Here is a 24,102-nt window from a genome sequence, read left to right as displayed (position 1 = left end):
ATTACTTTAGTCAGTGTCTGTCATTTCCTTTCCCTTCTTTCCTGCCTTTCCCTTCTTTCCTGCGTTTTATCTGTTGCCTTCCAAACTGCACCACACACTCTGACTTATGAATCACACTGTATCAATCTTCTTGTCAATGCACAACACATCAACATATCCTCTATATGGTGAACATCAATCTACCCTTTTCATGATATTGTTATTAACCATGGTAATTGTGTGTTGGGAGTGTACCCTGTTTGGGCAACGATTATAAGAGTATCATATTGTAACTGTAATTTGTGCTCTATGCACTAGTCATTCTTTGGTATCAAGTATTGTGAAAGTGAATTTTTGATCTTGTATTTACCATTACAGATAAGTTGTGAAGGAAGTTGTTGATGGGCAATCTAACGTCTTATCCCTGACATTTGACTTGAATGGAAATGAAATATCAAGAGGAAGGAGTTACATAAAAGATCACTGGTGAGACTCAAATCAAATTATATTGGCTACTTATTTTATTAATCATTCATCAAGGTTTCAGTTACAATGGTATAGGCTTAAAAGGAATAAGGTAATCATTAGAGGGAAATCCAGGTTTGAGTCCCAGTCTGGAACAAATTTTCATGTGTCTCTAAAAGGAGTACATCTATATCTAAAAAAGCTGATGTCAAAGAATTGGCAATCAGCAAATTAATATCAATTTATCATTTAGTAACCATAGAGAATGAAGGGAGTAAACAAGCTACTGGCATTAGAAACTAGTTATATCTGTGATGGATACTGCTTTCTCAGGGACTGAGAACACAAATTTAAACAACTTACAGCTCACAGGGGTGATTTTAAACAGTCATCATTCCTGGGCTCCATATGTGAATGGAACAGGAATTAATATGTTTTGCAATGGGAGGTACCCTCTGCCATGGATTTCATAATGGTTTGGCAAGTCTGGATGTAAAAGTTAATGTAGTAGAGCAGGTGAGAGGGGATTCCAGTAGCATCAATGCTTTCTAAGGAATGCAGACAACTTAACATCTTTCATTGTAATTTTGTCACAACAAATTGCCTCTCTGATGCATTCATTATATTCAGCAAATCCCTTCAAGAAGGAGGTCCTTTAGTGATGCTGAATATGTGGTGGTATGTACTGACAAAAGAGAAAATCTGCTAAGGGTATAACTGTCCCACATACAGCTTTCCTTGTGTCATCAAACATAATTTTATGCTTTGTGTAAGTCTATTCTCTGTCACTTCTGATGGTTCTAAATTGCTATAGTTAGTGTACTGTTTGTCTTCCTCACAGCACACCTAAAGTGTATATACAGATTGTAAAAAATGGTCACTGCCATACTCTCAAGAAATTCCAGCACAGTATTCTTTAGGCTTATCAGGAGGTGGAAAATAGGTTTAATCCATTCCCTGCAAATGATTATTGTGCCTACAGTTCCACAGAAAAGGAGCTACACAAGTGGTTAATTTTTTGTTGCTTAAACAATTACAGTGCCACCATTTTTTGAAAACATTGATGTATTAAGATTTAAAATAACCATTACATTCTAAAAAGTTATCTTCAAATGTCTAATTTTGATGATCATTATTGGGCAATGTGTTGGCTGTAGGTACCATAGTGTTTAAAATTATTCTTTAATGGGCTGGATAATGAAAACTCAATGGCCTGAAGTGCAGGTCTGTTTGCTTTGGTTCAGATAATGCTGGTCATTTGGTCATTCTGTTTGATGGCTTCATTCACAAAACATATTCTGGAGGATTTTTGGGCTTTTGGCAGACTACTACACTCCCCAAAAAATTAAGTTATTCCAGCAATACTGCGGCGTTTTATTTGAACACAAATAAGCTGGGTGGCCTAGCAACACCATAAACCATAAATCAACTAAATAAGGCATTTTATCTTGAAGTATAATCACTCTAAATTTTTAAATATAATATGGTCGTGCTGTTACCATTTATTAAGTTTTCTTTTCGTTAGAGGTACTGCAACAATTTGCTAGTCCAAAAGTGAAAGCAACTACTCTTGCTCCAATCATCTTTAGCACATTTCCATGATGCATTTATGATGATGGTGATTAGTGTTATTACGGTTATGGTCGTCATCATTCAGAAATTTCAGTTTGGAATTACAAATAACAAACGATCTAATTTAAAAAGTAAAAAATACCAATAACTAGAATCTCAACATTCAGATGCTGTGTTTTTTAATTCAAGAATTATTTTTTTGAGTAAAACAACGGCTCTGAGCACTATGCGACTTAACTTCTGAGGTCATCAGTCGCCTAGAACTTAGAACCAATTAAACCTAACTAACCTAAGGACATCACACACATCCATGCCCGAGGCAGGATTCGAACCTGCAACCGTAGCGGTCGCTCGGCTCCAGACTGTAGCGCCTAGAACCGCACAGCCACTCTGGCCGGCGTAAAACAATGTCCCATGGGAAATGAATAAGGCATATTTTTAAAGGATTTTTTTTTCGCAGCTGTTATAAGAGCAATCAAGTATTTAGGTTGTTGAATGAGTTAAGTGCAATGTGTGAAACCCTTCTATGATACAATACTTTTCAGGACTGAGTTATGTAGATATAACTGGTGTTCCTTGTATTGTGACTATAGACATGTTTATTCTGTCACAATTCCCTAGTCCTGTTTTAAAGACACTCACTTGCAAACAGGATTGACTCATAAAGGTAAAGGTTGTGCAGACCCATTATTATCAGCTGATGTAGGTGTGGTCTACATTATTCAAGCTTCTTTAAGCTACAAATAATCCTGTTAGCATTTTGTATGCCCTAAATATTTTACTGGGGACTCACATTTCCTGGGAAGATTAATTGATGCTGAAGTAATGGATGGAAGTATGCACAATATGTTTGAAATCAAGTCGTGGAATTCTTGTCAATACTGTTCCAACCAATAGTTTGATTCTTCAACACTGCTTTACTCATCGTTTCAGTTGGCTACTGTGAATAGTGTATGCTATCTCACCCTCAGTGACTCATTCACATAAATTACAGAACATCACACAGTAACATGGATATAATTTTTAAAGTGTATTTCTGCCTGATGATAAACAAACTTATAAGGAAAATAAAATAAAATTCCAGAACAAAAGGAATTATTCTCACTTTTTAAAATGTATTACTAAGTCAAATTACACTCTTTTTAAAACCAAGATTGTCCATTAACAAGTCATTTGCAAACACACCACTTACGATGTAACAGTGCATAATGGCAATAGATCTCATATCACATAGCCTCACCTCTCCTGCCCTCTAGATCTTATCAAGAAGCACTTCAACCTACAAATTACTGTGGCCATGGTGATGCCACTAGTCTTCTGTGGAGATGACTTCAACTCTCACAAATACAGCCTGACAATGCAAATTGCACTACTTCATAAGAGCTTGCCTTCTAAATCTGACTTTTTAGAGTGCTAATAGTTGTTGGGAGTATTTGACCACCATTGGTCTGAATCAACATTTCAGAGATAACCCCTTAAGCATGAAACCCATTATTTATTTCTCTTTCCTTGCAGCTGACTTGCTCCAACACAATAAAAATACATAAAAACTTCAAAAATTACCTCATATTCATTACAGGCATAGACAAAAGATGTCAATGACTTCTGCACAACATAATGTTTACTACTGATTTTCAACACACCATTATATTTTTGAGAATCTTTTGACAGGTTCCGTTACAACTAACAACAGAAACACATTTAAAAACTATAATCTTTACTTACTGAACAATAGCCATGATATAGCTTGATTAAAAATTGGTAAACCAGTTTTTTCTCCAAGGCTAGATGATATGTGGTGGATATTCCATACAGTTGCAGTCAAAAGCAACAGGAGGAACAAATAAACAAAGTTCCTGGTAGACTTCTCACTGTGAGATTTGAAATAAAATATGCTGCATACACCAAACAGCACCCACAAGACACCAGACAAAAGCCTGAAACAAATGAATCTCAAAGAAAATTGTTACTGAATTGTGAAGAGCATTAAGCTACAGAATATATTCTGAAGAATTTGTCTGTCTTTGAGGTTTCATGGCCCTTAGCAAAATAATAGTAATAGTAAAATAATTAGATATTTGGTCAACAGTTCTAAAACATTAAAAAACGGGAAAATAAATTCTTGTTTAAAATTGTAACAGTCAACTTATCTTACTCACCCACACATTCATAGTGTAACACAACCTGTAAGATACTGTAAATTTGGTCAAACGTTTTAAGAATTTTTTTTGCAAAAGAACAGGGATAATACAAGAAGAAAATTAAAATAACTATAGAGGATGTGACTGCCTCATACAATTTAATGTATGGCAATTATTGTATTTTTTAATAAAGAACAATAAATTTCTAGTATTACCAAGACAACAGCAAGGTACCAACCCACAATGCTACTTACTACAACACAAACTGTAAAACAGAATCTGGCAAGTAACTATTTTACCCCTTTAAAACAAAATAAATTAATACATTACCACTGCCACAGCTTGGATTTCACCCTAATGTGAAATGTCTTGACAAATCGAAATATTATCTTAGACAGCTACTTCAGCTTATGAACACATGTATTTGTGGTTTCATTAGCCCATGGGAGTTATTTCAGCAGAGTATGAAAGAGAGAAGCTAATTATTTATAGTCTTTTTATTACCTCAAATAACTTACCAGATGTAACTTAAAACTACAGTTTTGGCAATGACCCATCAGCACAATTTTGAGTCATGCTGGTGATATTATTCACCAATTCCACAAGATTCAAACACGTTCAAACATGGCCAGTTGACTGGACAACATCCAGTTTCCCTACATGAGCATCCATCTGGCTGGATTTTTTTCAGGTACTGTTCTTTATGGCAATGGTATCCAGATTATGAAATGGTCACTGAATTGTAGATCACTGATGATTTCCCACTGAGAAGTATGTGGGCAGGATGGAGACCACAATGAAAGATCAACAGCAGAGGATGATCTTATAGTCACACTAAAGGGTGTGCTCTGTATCCTGCTCAGAAGAAAAGTATTTTCTACAGTCAAGAGGCCCTCAACAGCTGAAACCTGGGGCAGGTATTGCAGAGCCCAAAGCACATAATGTCTATCAAATTCCCCACAGAGCAGGAACGGGTGACAGAACAACATGATGAGATCAGTGAGAGCCTCTTGGTAAACTGGTTCACTGACAGCAGCGTGTGGGGTGGGGGGGGGGGGGGGGGGGTGGGGTGGGGGGGGGGCTGGGATGAGGGAGGGTCAGGGCAAAGTGGAGAGTGGTATAGATTATCTATCTGGTGACAGGCTCCTTAGCATAAGGGATCAGATAGTATGGAATTTGTTTCTTGTTCCTCTCACTTATAGGAATTATTTTCTGAGCTGAAGGTTGTAAGGTTATTGTTGTTGCAGCTTTCATGGCTATCAATGTACACATTTGAGCCTCTTTGCAAAAAAAAAAAAAAAAAAAAAAAACTGCCTCTTTGGACTCAACAATGAATGCTGTGTCAGTAATCTTTAAGCGGCCAAATAAATGAGAATTTGTTTCTGGTAGCAACCATGGACTGAACTTAAGATATGTAGGTGTGCTGAGTCATCCATGCTAATATGGAAGTGAACATTCATTTCATGACTGAAAAAATGGCTTACAATTTGTGATCTGAGAAAGCAGAAGGACTGATGAGATTGGAAATTTATTTAAATGTTATGGTATACAGAAATGTGCAACTTGTTTGCTTATAAAGAAGAACAAGATACATGAACAATAAAACCAACTGTTAGTCGCAAAGACTGACCCTGTTAATGAACTTCTTATTCACCGTACCCCCTATCTCGAAAAAAGGAGTAGTTGGAGTGGGAGTCAGGAGACTTACAGGCTTATGATGGGGTCCCTGAAGCCCTTTTGCATTGGGCAGGTGTTACTGCTCCACAATGATACATCCATCCTACTTACAGTGTTTTTGGGAGAAGAACTGGAAATTATTCTCATTTCATGAGCACCTAGGTTGATTCAAGAAAATTCAAGCTTATATGAGGAAACATGAAATAAATAAAACGTGACAGGCAGCCCATACGAAGCTTTCCAACAGATTAAGATTGGGTGCCAGACCAGGACTCATACTTGGGAACTTTGCCTTTCATGGACAATTGCTCTACTGACTGAATTATCCAACATACCTTGCAACACTAGCGTTTCCAGAAAAAGGACATTTGGAAGGTAGCAGGTAGAGTACTGGCACAGTTGGTCTGCAAGGGTGGGTTATGAACTGTGCTTTGTTAGTTCTGCCCGTAGAGCACTTGCCCACACACGGTATTAATCTGCTAGAAAGTTTCAAATCACCCCATTAGTATGTACCTAACAACATTGTCTTCAATTATTTCTTTTAAAAATAAAGGGTTGCGCCTGTCCCACTCCCACAACATGCTTCGCCTGTCACTACTGATGTCACCTCCTTACTGATGACACCTCCTTGTATATCAATATTACCAATGCACATGCCCTGCCTACTGCTAAACATTACTTCAGCCAGTGTCCACCTAATTCCAAACCTATGACATCCTTCCTGTTCACTTTAATCAACACTATACTTCCGACCAAATGTTTTACCTTTGAGGGGCAGGCATACAAACAGATCCGGGGTACAGCCTTGGGAACCATGATGGCTCCTTCTTACACCAACCTTTCATGGGTTTTCCAGGGATCCATATACCTTCAGCTTCTGGACTGGTTTAGATACATTGATAACATCCTTGCCATATGGACTCAGGGTAAGGCTGACCCATTGAAATTTTTGGAATCTCTAAACACATTCTCCCAATGAAATTTCACATGATCCCATTCTGAATCTCATACCACTTTCCCTGACATTGACCTCATCCTCACTGAGGTTCAGCTGCAAAATTTGTTTCACATTAAACCGATGAATAAACAACAGTACTTACATTTACGACATTTACGTCGTTATCAGGAGAAAGGTAACTGGCGTTCTATGGATCAGAGTGTGGAATGTCAGATTCCTTAATCGGGCAGGTAGGTTAGAAAATTTAAAAGGAGAGATGGATAGGTTAAAGTTAGATATAGTGGGAATTAGTGAATTGCAGTGGCAGGGCGAACAAGACTTCTGGTCAGGTAAATACAGGGTTATAAATACAAAATCAAATAGGGGTAATGCAGGAGTAGGTTTAATAATGAATAAAAAAATAGGTGTACGGGTAAGCTACTACAAACAGCATAGTGAATGCATTATTGTGGCCAAGATAGACACGAAGCCCACGCGTGCTACAGTAGTACAAATTTATATGCCAACTAGCTCTGCAGATGACGAAGAAATTGATGAAATGTATGATGAGATAAAAGAAATTATTCAGGTAGTGAAGGGAGACGAAAATTTAATAGTCATGGGTGACTGGAATTCGTCAGTAGGAAAAGCAAGGGAAGGAAACATAGTAGGTGACTATGGATTGGGGCTAAGAAATGAAAGAGGAAGCCGCCTGGTAGAATTTTGCGCAGAGCATAAATTAATCATAGCTAATACTTGGTTTAAGAATCATGAAAGAAGGTTGTATACATGGAAGAAACTTGGAGATACTAAAAGGTATCAGATAGATTATATAATGGTAAGACAGAGATTTAGGAACCAGGTTTTAAATTGTACGACATTTCCAGGGGCAGATGTGGACACTGACCACAATCTATTGGTTATGAACTGTAGAATAAAACTGAAGAAACTGCAAAAAGGTAGGAATTTAAGGAGATGGGACCAGGATAAACTGAAAGAACCAGAGGTTGTACAGAGTTTCAGGGAGAGCATAAGGGAACAATTGACAGGAATGGGGGAAAGAAATACAGTAGAAGAAGAATGGATAGTTTTGAGGGATGAAATAGTGAAGGCAGCAGAGGATCACATAGGTAAAAAGACGAGATCAAATAGGTAAAAAGATGAGGGCTAGTAGAAACCCTTGGGTAACAGAAGAAATATTGAATTTAATTGATGAAAGGAGAAAATATAAAAATGCAGTAAATGAAGCAGGCAAAAAGAAATACGAACGTCTCAAAAATGATATCGACAGGAAGTGCAAAATGGCTAAACAGGGATGGCTAGAGGACAAATGTAAGGATGTAGAGGCTTATCCCACTAGGGGTAAGATAGATACTGCCTACAGGAAAATTAAAGAGACCTTTGGAGAAAGGAGAACCACTTGCATGAATATCAAGAGCTCAGATGGAAACCCAGTTCTAAGCAAAGAAGGGAAAGCAGGAAGGTGGAAGGAGTATATAGAGAGCCTATACAAGGGCGATGTACTTAAGGACAATATTATGGAAATGGAAGAGGATGTAAATGAAGATGAAATGGCAGATACGATACTGCATGAAGAGTTTGACAGAGCACTGAAAGAACTGAGTCGAAAGAAGGTCCCCGGAGTAGACAACATTCCATTAGAACTACTGACAACCTTGGAAGAACCAGTCTTGACAAAACTCTACCATCTGGTGAGCAAGAGGTATGAGACAGGCGAAATACCCTCAGACTTCAAGAAGAATATAATAATCACAATCCCAAAAAAAAGCAGGTGTTGACAGATGTGAAAATTACCGAACTATCAGTTTAATAAGTCACAGCTGCAAAATACTAACGCGAATTCTTTACAGACGAATGGAAAAACTGATAGAAGCTGACCTCGGGGAAGATCAGTTTGGATTCCGTAGAAATGTTGGAATACATGACCCTACGACTTACCTTAGAAGAAAGATTAAGGAATGGCAAACATACATTTCTAGCATTTGTAGACTTAGAGAAAGCTTTTGACAATGTTGATTGGAATACTCTCTTTCAAATTCTGAAGGTGGCAGGGGTAAAATACAGAGATCAAAAGGCTACTTACAATTTGTACAGAAAGCAGATGGCAGTTATAAGAGTCGAGGGGCATGAAAGGGAGGCAGTGGTTGGGAAGGGAGTGAGACAGGGTTGTAGCCTATCTCCGATGTTATTCAATCTGTATATTGAGCAAGCAGTAAAGGAAACAAAAGAAAAATTTGGAGTAGGTAATAAAATTCATGGAGAAGAAATAAAAACTTTGAGGTTCACCGATGACATTGTAATTCTGTTAGAGACAGCAAAGGACTTGGAAGAGCAGTTGAATGGAATGGACAGTGTCTAGAAAGAAGGGTATCAACAAAAGCAAAACGAGGATAATGGAATGTAGTCTAATTGAGTCGGGTGATGCTGAGGGAATTAGATTAGGAAATGACACACTTAAAGTAGTAAAGGAGTTTTGCTATTTGGGGAGCAAAATAACTGATGATGGTCAAAGTAGAGAGGATATAAAATGTAGACTGGCAATGGCAAGGAAAGCATTTCTTAAGAAGAGAAATTTGTAAACATTAGGTATTGATTTAAGTGTCAGGAAGTCGTTTCTCAAAGTATTTGTATGGAGTGTAGCCATGTATGGAAGTGAAACGTGGATGATAAATAGCTTAGACAAGAAGAGAGTAGAAGCTTTCAAAATGTGGTGCTACAGAAGAATGCTGAAGATTAGATGGGTTGACCACATAACTAATGAGGAGGTATTGAATAGAATTGGGGAGAAGAGGAGCTTGTGGCACAACTTGACTAGAAGAAGGGATTGGTTGGTAGGACATGTTCTGAGACATCGAGGGATCACCAATTTAGTATTGGAGGGCAGCGTGGAAGGTAAAAATTGTAGAGGGAGACCAAGAGATGAATACACTAAGCAGATTCAGAAGGATGTAGGTTGCAGTAGGTACTGGGAGATGAAGAAGCTTGCACAGGATAGTAAAGTAGCTAGGAGGCCTGCATCAAATCAGTCTCAGGGCTGAAGACAACAACAACAACACTTACATTTTGACAGCTGGAATTCCTTTCATGTCAAATGTTCCCTCCCATACAGCCTGAGGAACTTGAGATAAACATATTTGTTCAGATGCAGACTCTTTACAGCAGCACACCACCATTCTCACCTGAGAGTTTCTCTACAAAATTATCCCACTAGCCAACACTGAAAGCAGAATTCCCGGGCTATCGCATCCAATCCTGGTAGTGTTGATCCCTTCACAACACAGCTTAGGTGTACAACTCTTGTCACTCACTGCCAGCCTGGTCTTGAATGTATAAATCAGCTACTTCAACAACGCTATGACTCCCTAAAATCATGCTCATTCTGTCTGACATTCTGCCCACATACCTAGAATAGCTTTGCATAAGCCCCCTATCTCTGCAATATCCTGGTCAGACTCTGTGCTCCTTCTGCACCCATTTCCCTACCCTATGGCTCCTACCCCTGTGACCATCCCCTCTGTAGGACTTGTCCAATGCAGTCTCTTACCACCACCTATACAGCCCCTGTAACTAACTAAACTTATACCATCAAAGGGAGAGTCACCTGTGAAATGACTATTGTCATACTCTAGCTATTATGTAAACACTGTTCAGCCTTCTACATTGGTGTATTGGTGTGACTACCACAAAAGTATTAGTTAAGATGAATGGACATAGACAGAGGGTGTATACTGGCAACACACAATTTCCCGTTGTAAGGCATATTCTGAAACATGACAGTTGTGACCTCAGTGCCTGTACCACCACATGTGCCATCTGGATTTTCCCTCCTGACACCAGTTCATCAGAATTCCATAGGTGGGAACTGACATTAAAATATGTGCTTGGTTCTTGCCATCCACCTGGCCTAAATTTACATTAATTTCTGTGGTCTCAGCATTTCTTCTCCATAACTATTCCTTCTCTATATTTTTTATTTTCGACCTGTCTATTTTTCCCCATGTATAACACAATTAACTGTCCATTCTTATTGAATCAGGCACAAAGTTTTTACAGTAATTTCTGTCTTGCTTATTATCCTTTCTTCCATCTTCAAGTTCTCAGGTTTTCATATCTTGCTCAGTACAGGCACCAACAATCACTTTTTCCTCTTCATCCCATCCAATAAGTCTCCCCTGATCCAGGGTTCTGGGGAACTTACCCATAACTCTCCCCATTCCTTAAACCTTACCAGTCCTTTTCCTTCATCCTTCTTTCTTTCCTTTCAATCCTTCTGCCAGAAGAAGGCGCCACTGGCTCCTTATCTATCCTTATTGTATTATAAATCTGTATGAGGTAATCCACAGCTAATGCAAATGAAACACTATAGCTTATGGAGGACTGGTAGTGCTGATCAGCCTCCACCTCATGAGCTCTGTGTTTACCAAAACTAGATTCAGATTCAGCCATTAAGATTGAGCTACTCCAGGTACTTGCCATTAAGAATGATCCAAGAGGCACAAGTGGCTTGCAAAATGTGAGATATCTGTTAGTTTGTGTCTAAGATGCTATCCCCTACACAATATATTTGTATCCAAATTCGGAAGAATACTGCAGAGTAGTTTGCTGTAAAAAGATGAATATTCATCTCTTTGATTTGAAATTTCACTTAATCACTATTCCTTACATTACTTGACTCCTACTTCAAGCAATGGAAAATCCAGGATGGAATGTAACAATATTGTGAAAAGAAAAGTTGCTACTCACCATATAGAAGAGAAGCAGAGTTGCAGATAGGCGCAACAAAAAGACTGTCACAAATCTAGCTTTCAGCCCGTAAGGCCTTCGTCAGATTTAGATGGCAAACACACACACATACGCACTTATGCAAACGCATCTCACGCACACATGACTGCAATCTCAGGCAACTGAGGCCACACTGCAAGCACCAAAACTGGTGCATGATGGGAGTGGTGACTGGGTGGGGGTAAGGAGGAGGCTGGGGTGTGGAGGGGAAGGGATAGTAGGGTAGGCATGGCGGACAGTGATGTGCTGTTGGGGAGCATGGAGGGACGAACGTGGAAAGAGAGTACAGCAGCTATGTGTAGTCCGGAGGTTAGACAGAGGGAGTGGAGACATGGGGAGGGGGACAGTGGAAAATGAGAGAAGTAAAAAGACTGGGTGCAATGGAGGAATGAGGGCTGTGTAGTGCTGGAACGGGAACAGAGAAGAGGCTAGATGGGAGAGGACAATGACTAACAAAGGTTGTGGCCAGGAGGGTTTCCGGAACGTAAGACATATTGCAGGAAAAGTTCCTACCTGTGCAGTTCAGAAAAACTGGTGTTGGTAGTAAATATACACATGGCACAGGCTGTGAAGCAGTCACTGAAATGAAGGATGTCATGTTTGGCAGCATGCTCAGCAACAGGGTGGTCCACTTGTTTCTTGGCCACAGTTTTCGGTGGTCATTCATGTGGACAGACAGTTTGTTGGTTGTCAAGCACACATAGAATGCAGCACAGTGGTTGCAGTTTAGCTTGTAGATCACATGACTAGTTTTACAGATAGCCCTGCCTTAGATGGGATAGGTGATGTTTGTGACTGGTGGTGGTGGGATCATGTATAGGACAGGTCTTCCATCTATGTCTATTACAGTGGGATGAGCCATGAGTAACAGGCTGGGAGCAGGGGTTGTGTAGGGATGGATGAGTATATTGTGTAGGTTCAGTGGACATTGAAATACCACTGTGGGAGGGATGGGAAGGATAGTGGGCAGGACATTTCTCATTTCAGGGTATGACAAGAGATAGTCGAAATCCTGGCAGAGAATGTAATTCAGCTGCTCCAGTCCTGGGTGGTACTGGGTCATGAGGGGAATGCTTCTCTGTGGCAAGATGGTGGAAGATTGGTGGGAGATTGGAAAGACAAGGCACGGGAGATCTGTTTTTTGTACAAGGTTGGGAGGATAATTACAGTTTGTGAAGGCTTCAATGAGACCCTCAGTATATTTCAAGAGGGACCACTCGTCAATGCAAATGAGGTGGAGGTCAACATCTAGGAAGGTTTCTTGTTGGGTTGAGTAGGAACAGGTGAAGCAAATGGAGGAGAAGTTGAGGTTCTGGGGCAATGTGGTAGGGTGCCCTCACCCTCAATCGAAAATGCAAAGATGTCGTCAATGAAACTGAACCAGGTGAGGGGTTTAGGATTCTGGCTGTTTAGGAAGGATCCCTCTAGATGGCTCATGAATACATTGGCATGGGATTGTGCCATGCAGGTGCCCATACTCATACCCCTGATTGTTTGTAGGTAATGCCTTCATAGGAGAAGTACTGTGGGTGAGGATATAGTTGGTCATAGCAAATAGGAAGGAGGTAGTTGGCTTGGAATCTGTTGGGCATTGGGAAAGCTAGTGTTCAATAGCGGAAAAGCTCTGGGCATTAGGGATCTTAGTGTAAAGGGAAGTGCCATCAATAGTGATGAGCAGGGCACCGTGTGGTAAATGGACAGCAACTGTGGAGAGTTGTTGGAAGAAATGGTTGTTATCTTTTATATGGAGGGTAAGTTCCAGGTATTAGGTTCTTGGTATTGGTCTACGAGAGCAGAGATTCTCTCAGTGGGGGCACAGTAACCGGCCACAATGGGGCATCCTGGGCAGTTGGGTTTATGGATTATAGGAAGCATGTAGAAGGTGGGAGTGTGAGAAGTGGTGAGTAGAGAGGGGGACTCCTGGGAGAGGTTCTGGGAAGGGGCTAAGGATTTGAGGACTGACTGAAGATCCTGCTGGATTTCTGGAATGGGTTCACTGTGGCAAGATTTGTAGGTGGATGTATCTGACAGATGACAGAGTCCTTCTGCAGATAGTCCTTGCGGTTCAAAACAATAGTGGTGGAGGCTCTATCCACAGGTAGGGTTATATGATCAGGACCAGTTTTAAGATAGCGGACTGTGGTTCTTTCTGCGGTTGTAAGGTTAGTCTGCACATTGAAAGGTTTGGCGAATGATGGTGAGGCGATATTCGAGGTTAAGAAATTCTGGAAGGTTAAGAGCGGGTGATTTGGGTGCAGTGGGGGTGGATGATGGTTGGATGGAGGAGCGAACTGAGTTAGGCATGGTTCAACATTGGTCTTTGGTCAAGTCTGATTGGTAGGGTTGGTGGCAAAAAAGTGTTTCCGCCGTAGGGACCAGGAGAAGGAGAGAAGGTCTTTAACAAGTCCTGCATGACTGAATTTGGGAGTGGGGCAAAAAGTGAGGCCTTTGGAAAGGACCGATATTTCTGTGGGGCCAAGGCTTTTGGAAGAAAGGTTAAAGACTATGTTTTGGATCTGTTTAGGTTCTAGATTGTGTGTGGTGGTGGGAGGGAGTTTTGGAGGGTGGGGTAAATGTACTAGGTCTGCGAGACGGGGTTTGTCAGCTATGAGGGGACGTGGAGGAGGTTTGGAGGTTGTTGTAGAGGGGGTGGTCAGAGGTACTTGAAGGTGGGAGTAAGAAGTGAGCAGGATGGAGAGCTTTTTGAGGTGTCTTTGTGCATGTTGCTCTAGTCCATAGAGGGCAAGAGTTCCAAATTGTGTTATTGGTTCCAGGAATTTGGGATTGCATTGCAGGAGAATTTTGCAGATGGAGAGAAGATACTGCAAGGTGGTTTGGGGTTGGTTGATAAGGTTGTGCAGGACTATGTTTGTGAGGGTTAAAGACTGATGGAATCCAAACAGATAGAGGTCATTGTGGAAGGAGGGATGACGACCGGAAATGGGTAATTTGATGGTAAAGCCATTTGGGGGAGGGGGGGGGGATTCCATGAGTCAAGCAACAATGCAGGAACAGTATGTGGGACTGGGTTCTGTCTAGGGATAAGGAAACTTTTCTGTATTGATTCAGATGGAAGGAGCAAGGATCTATGGTGGTGGAAAAAATGTGAAAAAATATGTGAGTAACACAGAATTATGCCCGAAAAAATACCCAAAAAGACACCCAAGTACATGTGAAAAATCATGAGAAGGATGAAACGGAGGCAACAATTTGAAATCTGTGGGAGTCGACAATAGTAACAGGTGAATACTCACTAAAATTGGTGAGAAGTCCCAATGAGATGAAAAGCGATATAAGTAATATACAAATATATTTTACTGTGGGTAGTGGGATGGATAAGTATGAAGAAGGGGTATGGCAGATGTAACTGGATGAGGTGGAATTAGTGGGTCCAAACTGGGATAGAACTGAGAAAGAACCTCTCCCCAGAGTCCATCTCTCTACTCATCTCTTCCACTCTCCACACTCCCACCTTCTACATCCTTCCTAAAATCCATAAACCCAAACACCTGGGATACCCCATTGTGGCCGGTTACTGTGCCCACACTGAGAGAATCTCTACCCTAGTAGACCAAAACCTTGAACCTATTACCCAGAACTTACCCTCCTATATAAAAGTTACCAAACATTTCCTCTACTGACTCTCTAAAGTTCCTGTCCCCTTAACACATGTTGCCCTGATCATCACTACTGATGCCACCTCCCTTTACACTAAAATCCCAAATGCTCATTGCCTTAACATTACAGAACATTACCTTTCCTAAAGCCCGACAGATTCCTAACCAACTACCTCCTTCCTAGTCACTATGACCAACTATATCCTCACCCAAAATTACTTCTCCTTTGAAAGCATTACTTACAAACAAACAGGGGTATGACTATGGACATCTGCATGGCACAATCCTATGCCAATGTATTCCTGGGCCATCTAGAGAGATCCTTCCTAAACAGCCAGAATCCTAAACCCCTCACCTGGTTTAGATTGATTGATGACATCTTTGTGATTTCGACTGAGGGAGAGGACGCCCTATCCACTTTGCCCCAGAACCTCAAATTCTCCTCCGTTTGCTTCACCTTTTCCTACTCAACCCAACAAGAAACATTCCTAGATGTTGACCCCCAACTCATCTGCAGTGACAAGTGGTCCCTCTTGAAATATACTGAGGGTCTCATTGAAGCTTTCACAAATCTGTCCTACACATACTCCCACCACCACCTACTCCAGTCCAGTCACAAACATCACCTATCCCATCAAAGGAAGAACTACCTGTGAAACCAGTCATGTGATCTACAAGCTAAGCTGCAACCACTGTGCTGCATACTATGTGGGCTTGACAACAAACAAAGCTGTCTGTCCACATGAATTTCCACTGACAAACTATGGTCAAGAAACAAGTGGACCGCCTTGTTGATGAGCATGCTGCCAAACATGACATCCTTCATTTCAATGACTGCTTCACAGCTGTGCCATATGGATCCTTCCAACCAACACCAGCTTTTCTGAATTGTACAGGTGGGTAATTTCCCTGCAGTATATCCTATGTTCCCATAACCCTCCCAGCCTCAACCTTCATTAGTAATTGTCCTCTCCCATCCAGCCCCTTCTCTGTTCCCATTCCAGCACTACACAGCCCTCATTCCTTCATTGCACCCAGTCTTTTAACTTCTTTCATTTTCCGCTATCCTCCTTCCCCACCACTCTGCCCCCTCTGTCTAATCTCCCAGCTGCACATAGCTGCCCTACCCTCTTTCCACTTCGTCCCTCTGTGCTCCCTAACAGCAAGTCACTGTCTGCTACGCCTACCCTACTATCCCTCCCCTCCCTGCACCAGTGATACTGCTCGCTGTTGGTCACAGTTGCCTGAGACTGCAGTCGTGTGTGTGTGTGAGTTTGTATGTGTGTGTTTCCTGTCTAATTCTTATGAAGGCCTTATGGGCCGAAAGCTATATTTGTGACAGTCTTTTTGTTGTGCCTATCTGCAGCTCATATGGTGAGTATCAACTTTCCTTTTCACAATATTGTTGGCACCTCCTCCTGTTTACTATGCAAAGAAGCACAGAGATTGCACATTTTGGCATTATTACTATGTTCCTGCCACTACATAATTCACTATAAATCCATAAAGCAGCATGCCAACACTGATATGTGACCAGACTGTTCAGTCTTCATGAACATTATTGTTTCAAATTTGATGACGACTGGCCTTACAGAACTTGGAATAACACAACAAGTTGTCAAGACTATGGACCTGATATCATACTGTGGTCTGCTACGTATTACATGTATGAACCAACCATCTTCTCACATAGACCCCTGCAATAATCCATACATTTTTAAACATATGCCACTGCTTGGGGTAGTAAAGCTGTGAGGGTTGGTCATAAGTCATTCTTGGATAGTTCAGTCAGTAGAGGACTTGCCTGTGAAAGGCAGAGGTCCCAGGATAAAAACTGGCACTAATCCCACACTAGAATGAATCAAATTGCCTTGAGAAAGATTCCAAGGTCCAGTTACGTAAATCAGTCAATACACTTTTAAGACCTCTGCAACTACCTAAAAGCTTCAGTCTAATACGAGGCCTCTACCTATGATAATATGTGCACCCATTGAGCTACAACATTCATGCAGAAAACCTCGAAAAACTGGACAGAAAACCACACTTGTGCATTGCAACATATCAGCAAATTCTTGTCATCTTCTGTAGTACAACAATAAGCTTACCAGTCACTGTGAATCACTAACTAGACACCAGAAACCAGTAACACTTTGAAACAATTTCTCCCACCCAGATGGGCCACAAGTTACTCCTACAACCAGGAGGATTGATGGCTGAGTCCTCAAATTTGATAGCTCAAGCAACTCCCAAAATTATTTAAACATTGAGGCCTTTTAACAAATACGGTCTGATTTGGAGAATGATTAGCTTTTGACTCAACTGGATGCAGTGTCGTTGGACATCTCTTTATCTTGTTAGCAGCAAGACTGCTGCCTCCTGGACTTCTCATATTATGTTTCACTGAGTGATCCCTCTTCCTCCGTAAATCATGATCCTTGAGGAATTAGGGCCTTGCTTGCCTATACGAAATGGCAAAATGCATGCATGTCCAAAGGAACACTGCATTGTACTTCTTAATAACAGAGGAACTGCTATATTGTATTTATTCACCAATACCAGGCCCCAATATGTCACTCCTGGACAGGAATATACATACCATTTGAGAGCAGGTTTGACACAAGGCTGACGACATATGGAAGTTTGTGTCTGGCCATTATTTATAGCTGAAGCTTTTAAGGTGACTGCTCACATAAAGCAAGAAATCTGGATTCGAGTCCCAGTCTGGCACAAATTTTCATTGTAGTCATTCTAATGCACAGGTGAAAGTGGTTCATTTTTCCAACTGCAAATAAATTTCCTCTACAATATAAATACAGCACAGTGCACACAATCCCATTGGAAGGGCGTCCATGGAGAGGTCATAATGTCATATGATTCCAGAAGAGATGCACCAGTGCTTTCTAAATCTGCAAGGACAACAGTCTGGATGATCGTCTGATCTGGCGAAGTAATTCTGCCAACACGGCCTTTTTGTGTTGGTACTACAAATGGCTGTAAGCAATGAGGAACTGCACCATTATTTTATGTAGCTATATTATCTGGCTTAATGATGATGGCATCCTCTTGGGTAAAATATCCTTGAGATAAAATAGGCCCACAGTAGACTGCTGATAGGGGACCACAAAGGAAGATATCGTCAGCAGGTGAAACAAAACTGGCATTCTATGGGGCAGAGGGTGGAATGTTACAGTCCTTAATCAGATAGATAGGTTAGATAATTTACAGAGGGAAATGGATAGCTTTCAGTTACATTTAGTAGGAATTAGTAAAGTGCAGTGGCAGGAAGAACATGGCTTCCGGTCAGGTCAGTATATGGTTCAACACAAAGTCAGATAGGTATAACATAAGAGTATGCCTAATAACGAATCAGAAAACAGGAACACGGATAAGCTGTGAACAAATTGTTGTAACTGAGATGGACATGAAGTCAACAAACACAATATTCATGTAAATGTATATGCCAACTAGCTCTGCAGATGAAAAAAGGATTGAAAGAAATTACAATGAGGTAACAGAATTTATCAAGTGATTTAATCATTGCTAGGATTTAGTTTAAGAGTTTTGAAAGAGGGTTGCATATGTGGAAGACACCTGGGACACTGGATGGTTTCAGGTTGGTTATATGATGGTAAGACAAAGAATAAAAATCAGATTTTAAACTGGAAGACATTTCCAGGGGCAGATGTGGTCATGAAATGAAATGTAGATTAAAACTGAAGAAACTGCAGAAAGGTAGGAAATCAAGGAGATGGGACCTTAATAAATTGAAAGAACCAAAGGCCATTGAAAGTTTCAAAGGTAGCATTAGGCAATGATGCACTTGGGCAGAGGACAGGAACATAATAGAAGATGCATCGGTAACTCTGAGAGATGAAATAGTGTATGCAGCAGAGGATCACAGAGGTAAAAAGTAAAGGCCTCATAGAAATCCTTTGACAATATAGCAGATAAATTTAACTGCACAGGAGAAAATGTAAAAATGAAGCATGCAAAAGGGATTACAGACTTCTACAAATGAGATTGACTGTAAGTGCAAAATAACCCGGCAGGAATGGCAAGAGGACAATGCAAGGCTGTAGAAGCAAGCATAACTATTAGAAACAGGGCAACAATGGGAAAATTAGAGAGACCTTTGGAGAAAAGAGAAGTAACTGTATGAATATCAAAAGCTCTTATGGCAATCCAGTACTAAGCAAAGAACAGAAAGCTGAAAGGTGGAAGGAATATAAAGATGGTCTACATAAAGGAAGTCAAATTGAGGACAGTATTGTAACAAAGAAGAGGAAGTAAATGCAGATGAGGTGGGAAATATGACACTGTGAAAAGAAATTGATGGAGCACATAAAGACCTAATTGCACACAAGACCTCTAGAGAATATGATTTCCCCTCAGAATTAATCAGATCCTAGGAGAAAACCAGCAGTGGAAAAATCATTCCATCTGGTGTGCAAGGTATATGACATATGTGAAGTACTGTAAGACTTCAGGAAGAGTTTAATAATTGCAATTCCAAAGAAGGCTCCAAAGAAGGCAGGTGAGAATGGTAGTAAAATATTGCCAAGAATTATTTACAGAAGAATCAAAAAGTTGTAGAAGCTGACCTCAGGGAAGATCAGCTGGGTTCCAGAACACATGAGGCAATAATGATCCTACATCTTAGAAGATAGATGGAAGAAAGCCAAAGCTACATTTATAGCATTTGTAGATTTAGAGAAAACTTTTGAAAATGCTGAGTGGAAAGCACTCAGAAATGCACTCTGAAATTTTGAAGGTAGCTGGGATAAAATACAGGAAGTGAAGGATTAGTTGCAATTTGTACAATAGTTTAAGGGCATGAAGGACAAGTAGTAGTTGAGAAGGAAGTACAAGGGTGGTTTGAAAAGTTCTTGGAGCAGAGTAGAAAAAAAGTTCTTACATCACTGAAAGTTTTTTGTATTTTTCAATGCAGTCTCCTTGTAGATTAATGCACCTGGTCCAACAATGTTCCAGTGCCCTGATCCCATCTCGAAAATGAAGTTTCCTACAGGCTTGCAAAATATTTGTCAACTCCAGCTATCAGTTCTTTGTTTGGAGTGAATCTTCACCTACAAGAACAATTTTCAGTTTTGGGAAGAGATGGAAGTCTCAAGGAGCCAGATCAGGTGGATAAGGCAGGTGTGGCAACAATTCATATCTTAGTTCGTGTAATTTTGCCATAGCGATGGCACATGTGTATGGGCAGAGTCGCGGCACCCGTCTTTTAGATAATTTTTTCATTTCTAATTCTTCAGTTAAAATGTGATATACCCTATCAGATGACATCTGGTAAGCATGAGCAATTTCACGCATTTTCAACTGGCGATCCTCCATGACCATTTTGCACACTTTTGCAATGATTTCCAGAGCAGCGACACATCTTGGCCGACCACTGTGCCAATCATCATCTAAGTTTTCTTGATCAAATTTAAATTCATTTGTCCACTTGGCAACAGTTGAATATGAAGAAGCAGAGTTCCACTGATGTGGCACGTGTTTACAGGCAACAGTCCAATGAATATCACGTGAACCTTTCGTGGTGATTATGAGAAACTTTCAAACCATCCTCGTAAGGCAGGGTTGTAGACTGTCCCCAATGTCATTCAGTCTGTACACTGAGCAAGCTAAAGGAAAGCAAAGATAAATTAATAAAATAAATTTCAGGGAAAATGAATACAAACATTGAAGTCTGCTGACAATGTTGTAATTCTGTCAGAGACAGTAAAGGACTTCAAAGGGCAGCTGAATGGACTGAGCAGTGTCTTCAAGATAGAACACAACATGAGCATCAACAAAAGTAAAACAAGAGTAATGGAGTGAACTGGAACTGAATTAGATGACATTGAGAGAATTAGATTAGGAAATGAGACACTGAGAGTAGTAGATCAGTTTTGCTATTTGGGCAGTAAAATAACTGATGATGGCCAAAGTAGAAAGGATATAAAAAGCACACTGGGAAGAGCAAGAAAAAGTCATTGAAAAAAGGAGATATTTTTTAATGTCAAATATTAATTTAAGTGCTACAAACTCTTTCCTAAAGCTATTTGTCTGGAGTGTATCCTTAAACACAAGTGAAATATGGGCAATAAGCAGTTCAGACAAGAAAAGAACAGAAGCTTTCGAAATGTGTTGTGATAGAAGAAAGCTGGAGATTATATGGGTAGATCAAATAACTAATAAGGAAGTTCTGGATCACATTTGGGAGAACAGAAATATATGGCACAGTGGGACTAAAAGAAGGGATGAGTTGGTAGGACCAGTCTGAGACATAGAGGAACGGTGAATTTGGTAATGGAGAGTAAAAATTGTAGAGGGTGCCCTCAGCAAGCATATCCAGCATATCAAGAGAGGGCTCAAACAGATATAGGTTGCAGTAGTTATTCAGAGATGAAAAAGCTTGCACAATATAAGATTGGCATAGTGAGCTGCATAAAACCAGTCTTCGGACTGAAAGCTACAACAAAAACATAACTGAGTACTTAGTCAAAGATTTTTATAGCTGAATACCTCAGTCTTTTCAGCGTCACGCTAAGCCTGAGTGATGGAAAGTGTAAAACAGTTCTCTTCCTACTATGATATTTGTGAATCTTACTGTTGTTTTCAAACTGTTACTGACGGCTGATGACAAACTTCATAAGAGAGTAAATGTACTATGAGGCTGTTGTCAGTGTGCTAAGTATTATTAATATTATTCTGAATTAGCTGGGGTACCTGGTACCTCACGGAAGTGATATGAGATTGTGTGGTAGTTGGAATAAAAGGATAAACTTTAATGTATACGTGGTGAAAAAAATTATTGGAAACATATTCTAACTATTCACAATATTTGATTATAAACAACATTTTTCATTTTGTTATCTTATAAGCACAAATTTTTCTAATTTCCTACTCGAGAGCAAGCTACATATAGTTCACCATTAGAGAAGCAAGTGTCTTTGAGGCTGATGCTGCGATATTTTGAAGTTTGTCCTTGCAGTTTGTTAATTGTAAAAATGTAGGCTAATTTGATCAAAAACTGTAGTCTTTTAAATTGGAACCAGTGGTAGTCTGGGGATAAACTGCATGTGTTCTTAGTATTTTCCAGTCATAAATTTGGCTCTGATGATGTTATTCGATAGCTGCTTGACAATCATCCTTGTTCCATTACATAGTTTTGGTGAGTTGAGATTTCTGGGTAGCATGATCGGAGATCCAATTTCAAGTTTATTTATTTAATCGTATGGCTAGGACCCCCCGTCGAGCAGGTCTTTCGTCGGATGCCGGTCTTCCAATTTGACGCCACTTCAGCGACCTGCACTCCATGAGGATGATAGGATGATGATGAGGGCAGCACAACACCTAGTCCCTGGACGGAGAAAATTCCCCGACGCAGCTGGGAATCGAACCTGGGCCCAGAGGATTGACAATCCATCACGCTGACCATTCAGCTACCGGGGACGGGCCAATATTAAGTTGAAAACAGTGTAATGTATTCCTGGCACTTGCAAAGAGTTTAGAAATTCTGCAGGGAAGTTCACACTTTTTTCAGCATTTACCATTGTGTCAATCGGTTTGTATATTCTCTTTTCACCAGAAACTTTCTCTTGAATATTAAAGCTGATGTCGCCGATAATATTCTTTTAGTTGCCAAAACTGCCCTTTCAAATAGGCAGTCCAGACTGGTATAGTAGTGAACAATGTTTGGTTAAATTTGGTCGAGGAGTTCATTTTCAGCAGTGGCTATGTTGTAGAAATCATTTGAGTTTAGTGAGGCCAGTCATCTGGTCAGTAGGATATGTGCCTTCACCTATTTGTAAAAGCTGTTGAGCCAAATGTGCTGTTGTTGCGTCTTTCAATAGTTCAACTCTCACATTTTATTGTTAGTCGCAGAATTTGTATGGGTGGCCAGAGATGTGATTTCTTTAAGCATCCAATGATCTCATCTGCTGATGCTGAATTGGGGATAACTGGAAGTGTTTGTCAAAAATCTCCTGAGCATATGAGTAGAGCTCCTCCCATTACTTCAGAGTTTCCTCACAAACCTTGTAATGTTCTGTCTGTGACTTTGAGTGACTTTGTGTGTGCCATTGTGCTTTCATCTCAGAAGATAATTTTAGCTTGGTTTACATGTTTATCCCATCGAGATGCTCTTGAGATTTTACATACCGTGAATTGTTCTTCGGCTATATTCAATGGAAGTTGTAGGGTGGAATGACGAGTTTGTCCTCCTTGTGTAAGTGCGGCTGCAATGCCGGATGATGCCAGAGCAAGTGTGATGTGTTGTTTAGCACATATTTCTGCCAACATTAGATTTATTAGAAACGTTTTCCTGATGTCGCCTGGCGCATCCAGCTAAATAATTCTGCCAGTGTTGTTGTCGATCCAGTCCATGATAAAGCTGTAAATTTCCTTTTCATTTTTATTGAGGACGGTTTGTTGTGAGCAATGTACTGAAATTGTCAAAGTTTAGCACACTGATAGCATCTTTTCATGGTGCTTGCATCCCAAGTTGTACTAACGTCTGGTTGTTTATTACTAAATATCTATATTCTGGGCAAATGAGTTTTTCATTGAAGATGTCATCATTGAATTCGACAGTGAATTCAGGATGAACTTGTTGGATTTGGTATAGTAGGTTGTCACTCATCCTCTCTTTGAAGGAGTCCCATAGCTGTTTTGCATTTGATGGCTTACATGTTGTTAGAATTATGGCAAATAAATCTCTCATTTGTTCAGCAGAGGCTGTTAGTGAGGCTTCTTGTACTGTTAATTCTCACTCGCTGTTGTTTTCCAGTAGTCCTAAGTGTTGGATGCTTCTCTGTATGTCTGGCACAGCCAACCGTCAACAGTCTGGAGACCTGTGAAACTTTCTGGTTCTCATATTTTGTGTAGCAACATTCAGAGATAGAAACATTCG

General features: G+C 40.3%; 1 protein-coding gene across 1 annotated transcript in view; it reads right to left on the bottom strand.

Annotated features, from left to right (window-relative positions):
* Positions 1-24,102, bottom strand: part of LOC126272171 (GPI ethanolamine phosphate transferase 1) — a 292,386-nt gene that overhangs the window by 44,939 nt on the left and 223,345 nt on the right. The window contains exon 11 of the mRNA XM_049974812.1: positions 3,742-3,953. Coding sequence (XP_049830769.1) covers positions 3,742-3,953 — 212 coding nt within the window. The remainder of the gene's footprint in view (positions 1-3,741; positions 3,954-24,102) is intronic.

Source organism: Schistocerca gregaria, chromosome 5 (assembly GCF_023897955.1).
Source record: "Schistocerca gregaria isolate iqSchGreg1 chromosome 5, iqSchGreg1.2, whole genome shotgun sequence".
NCBI lineage: Eukaryota > Metazoa > Arthropoda > Insecta > Orthoptera > Acrididae > Schistocerca > Schistocerca gregaria.
Note: the sequence above shows the minus strand (reverse complement) of the source record. Positions and strands in the feature narration are given on the sequence as shown.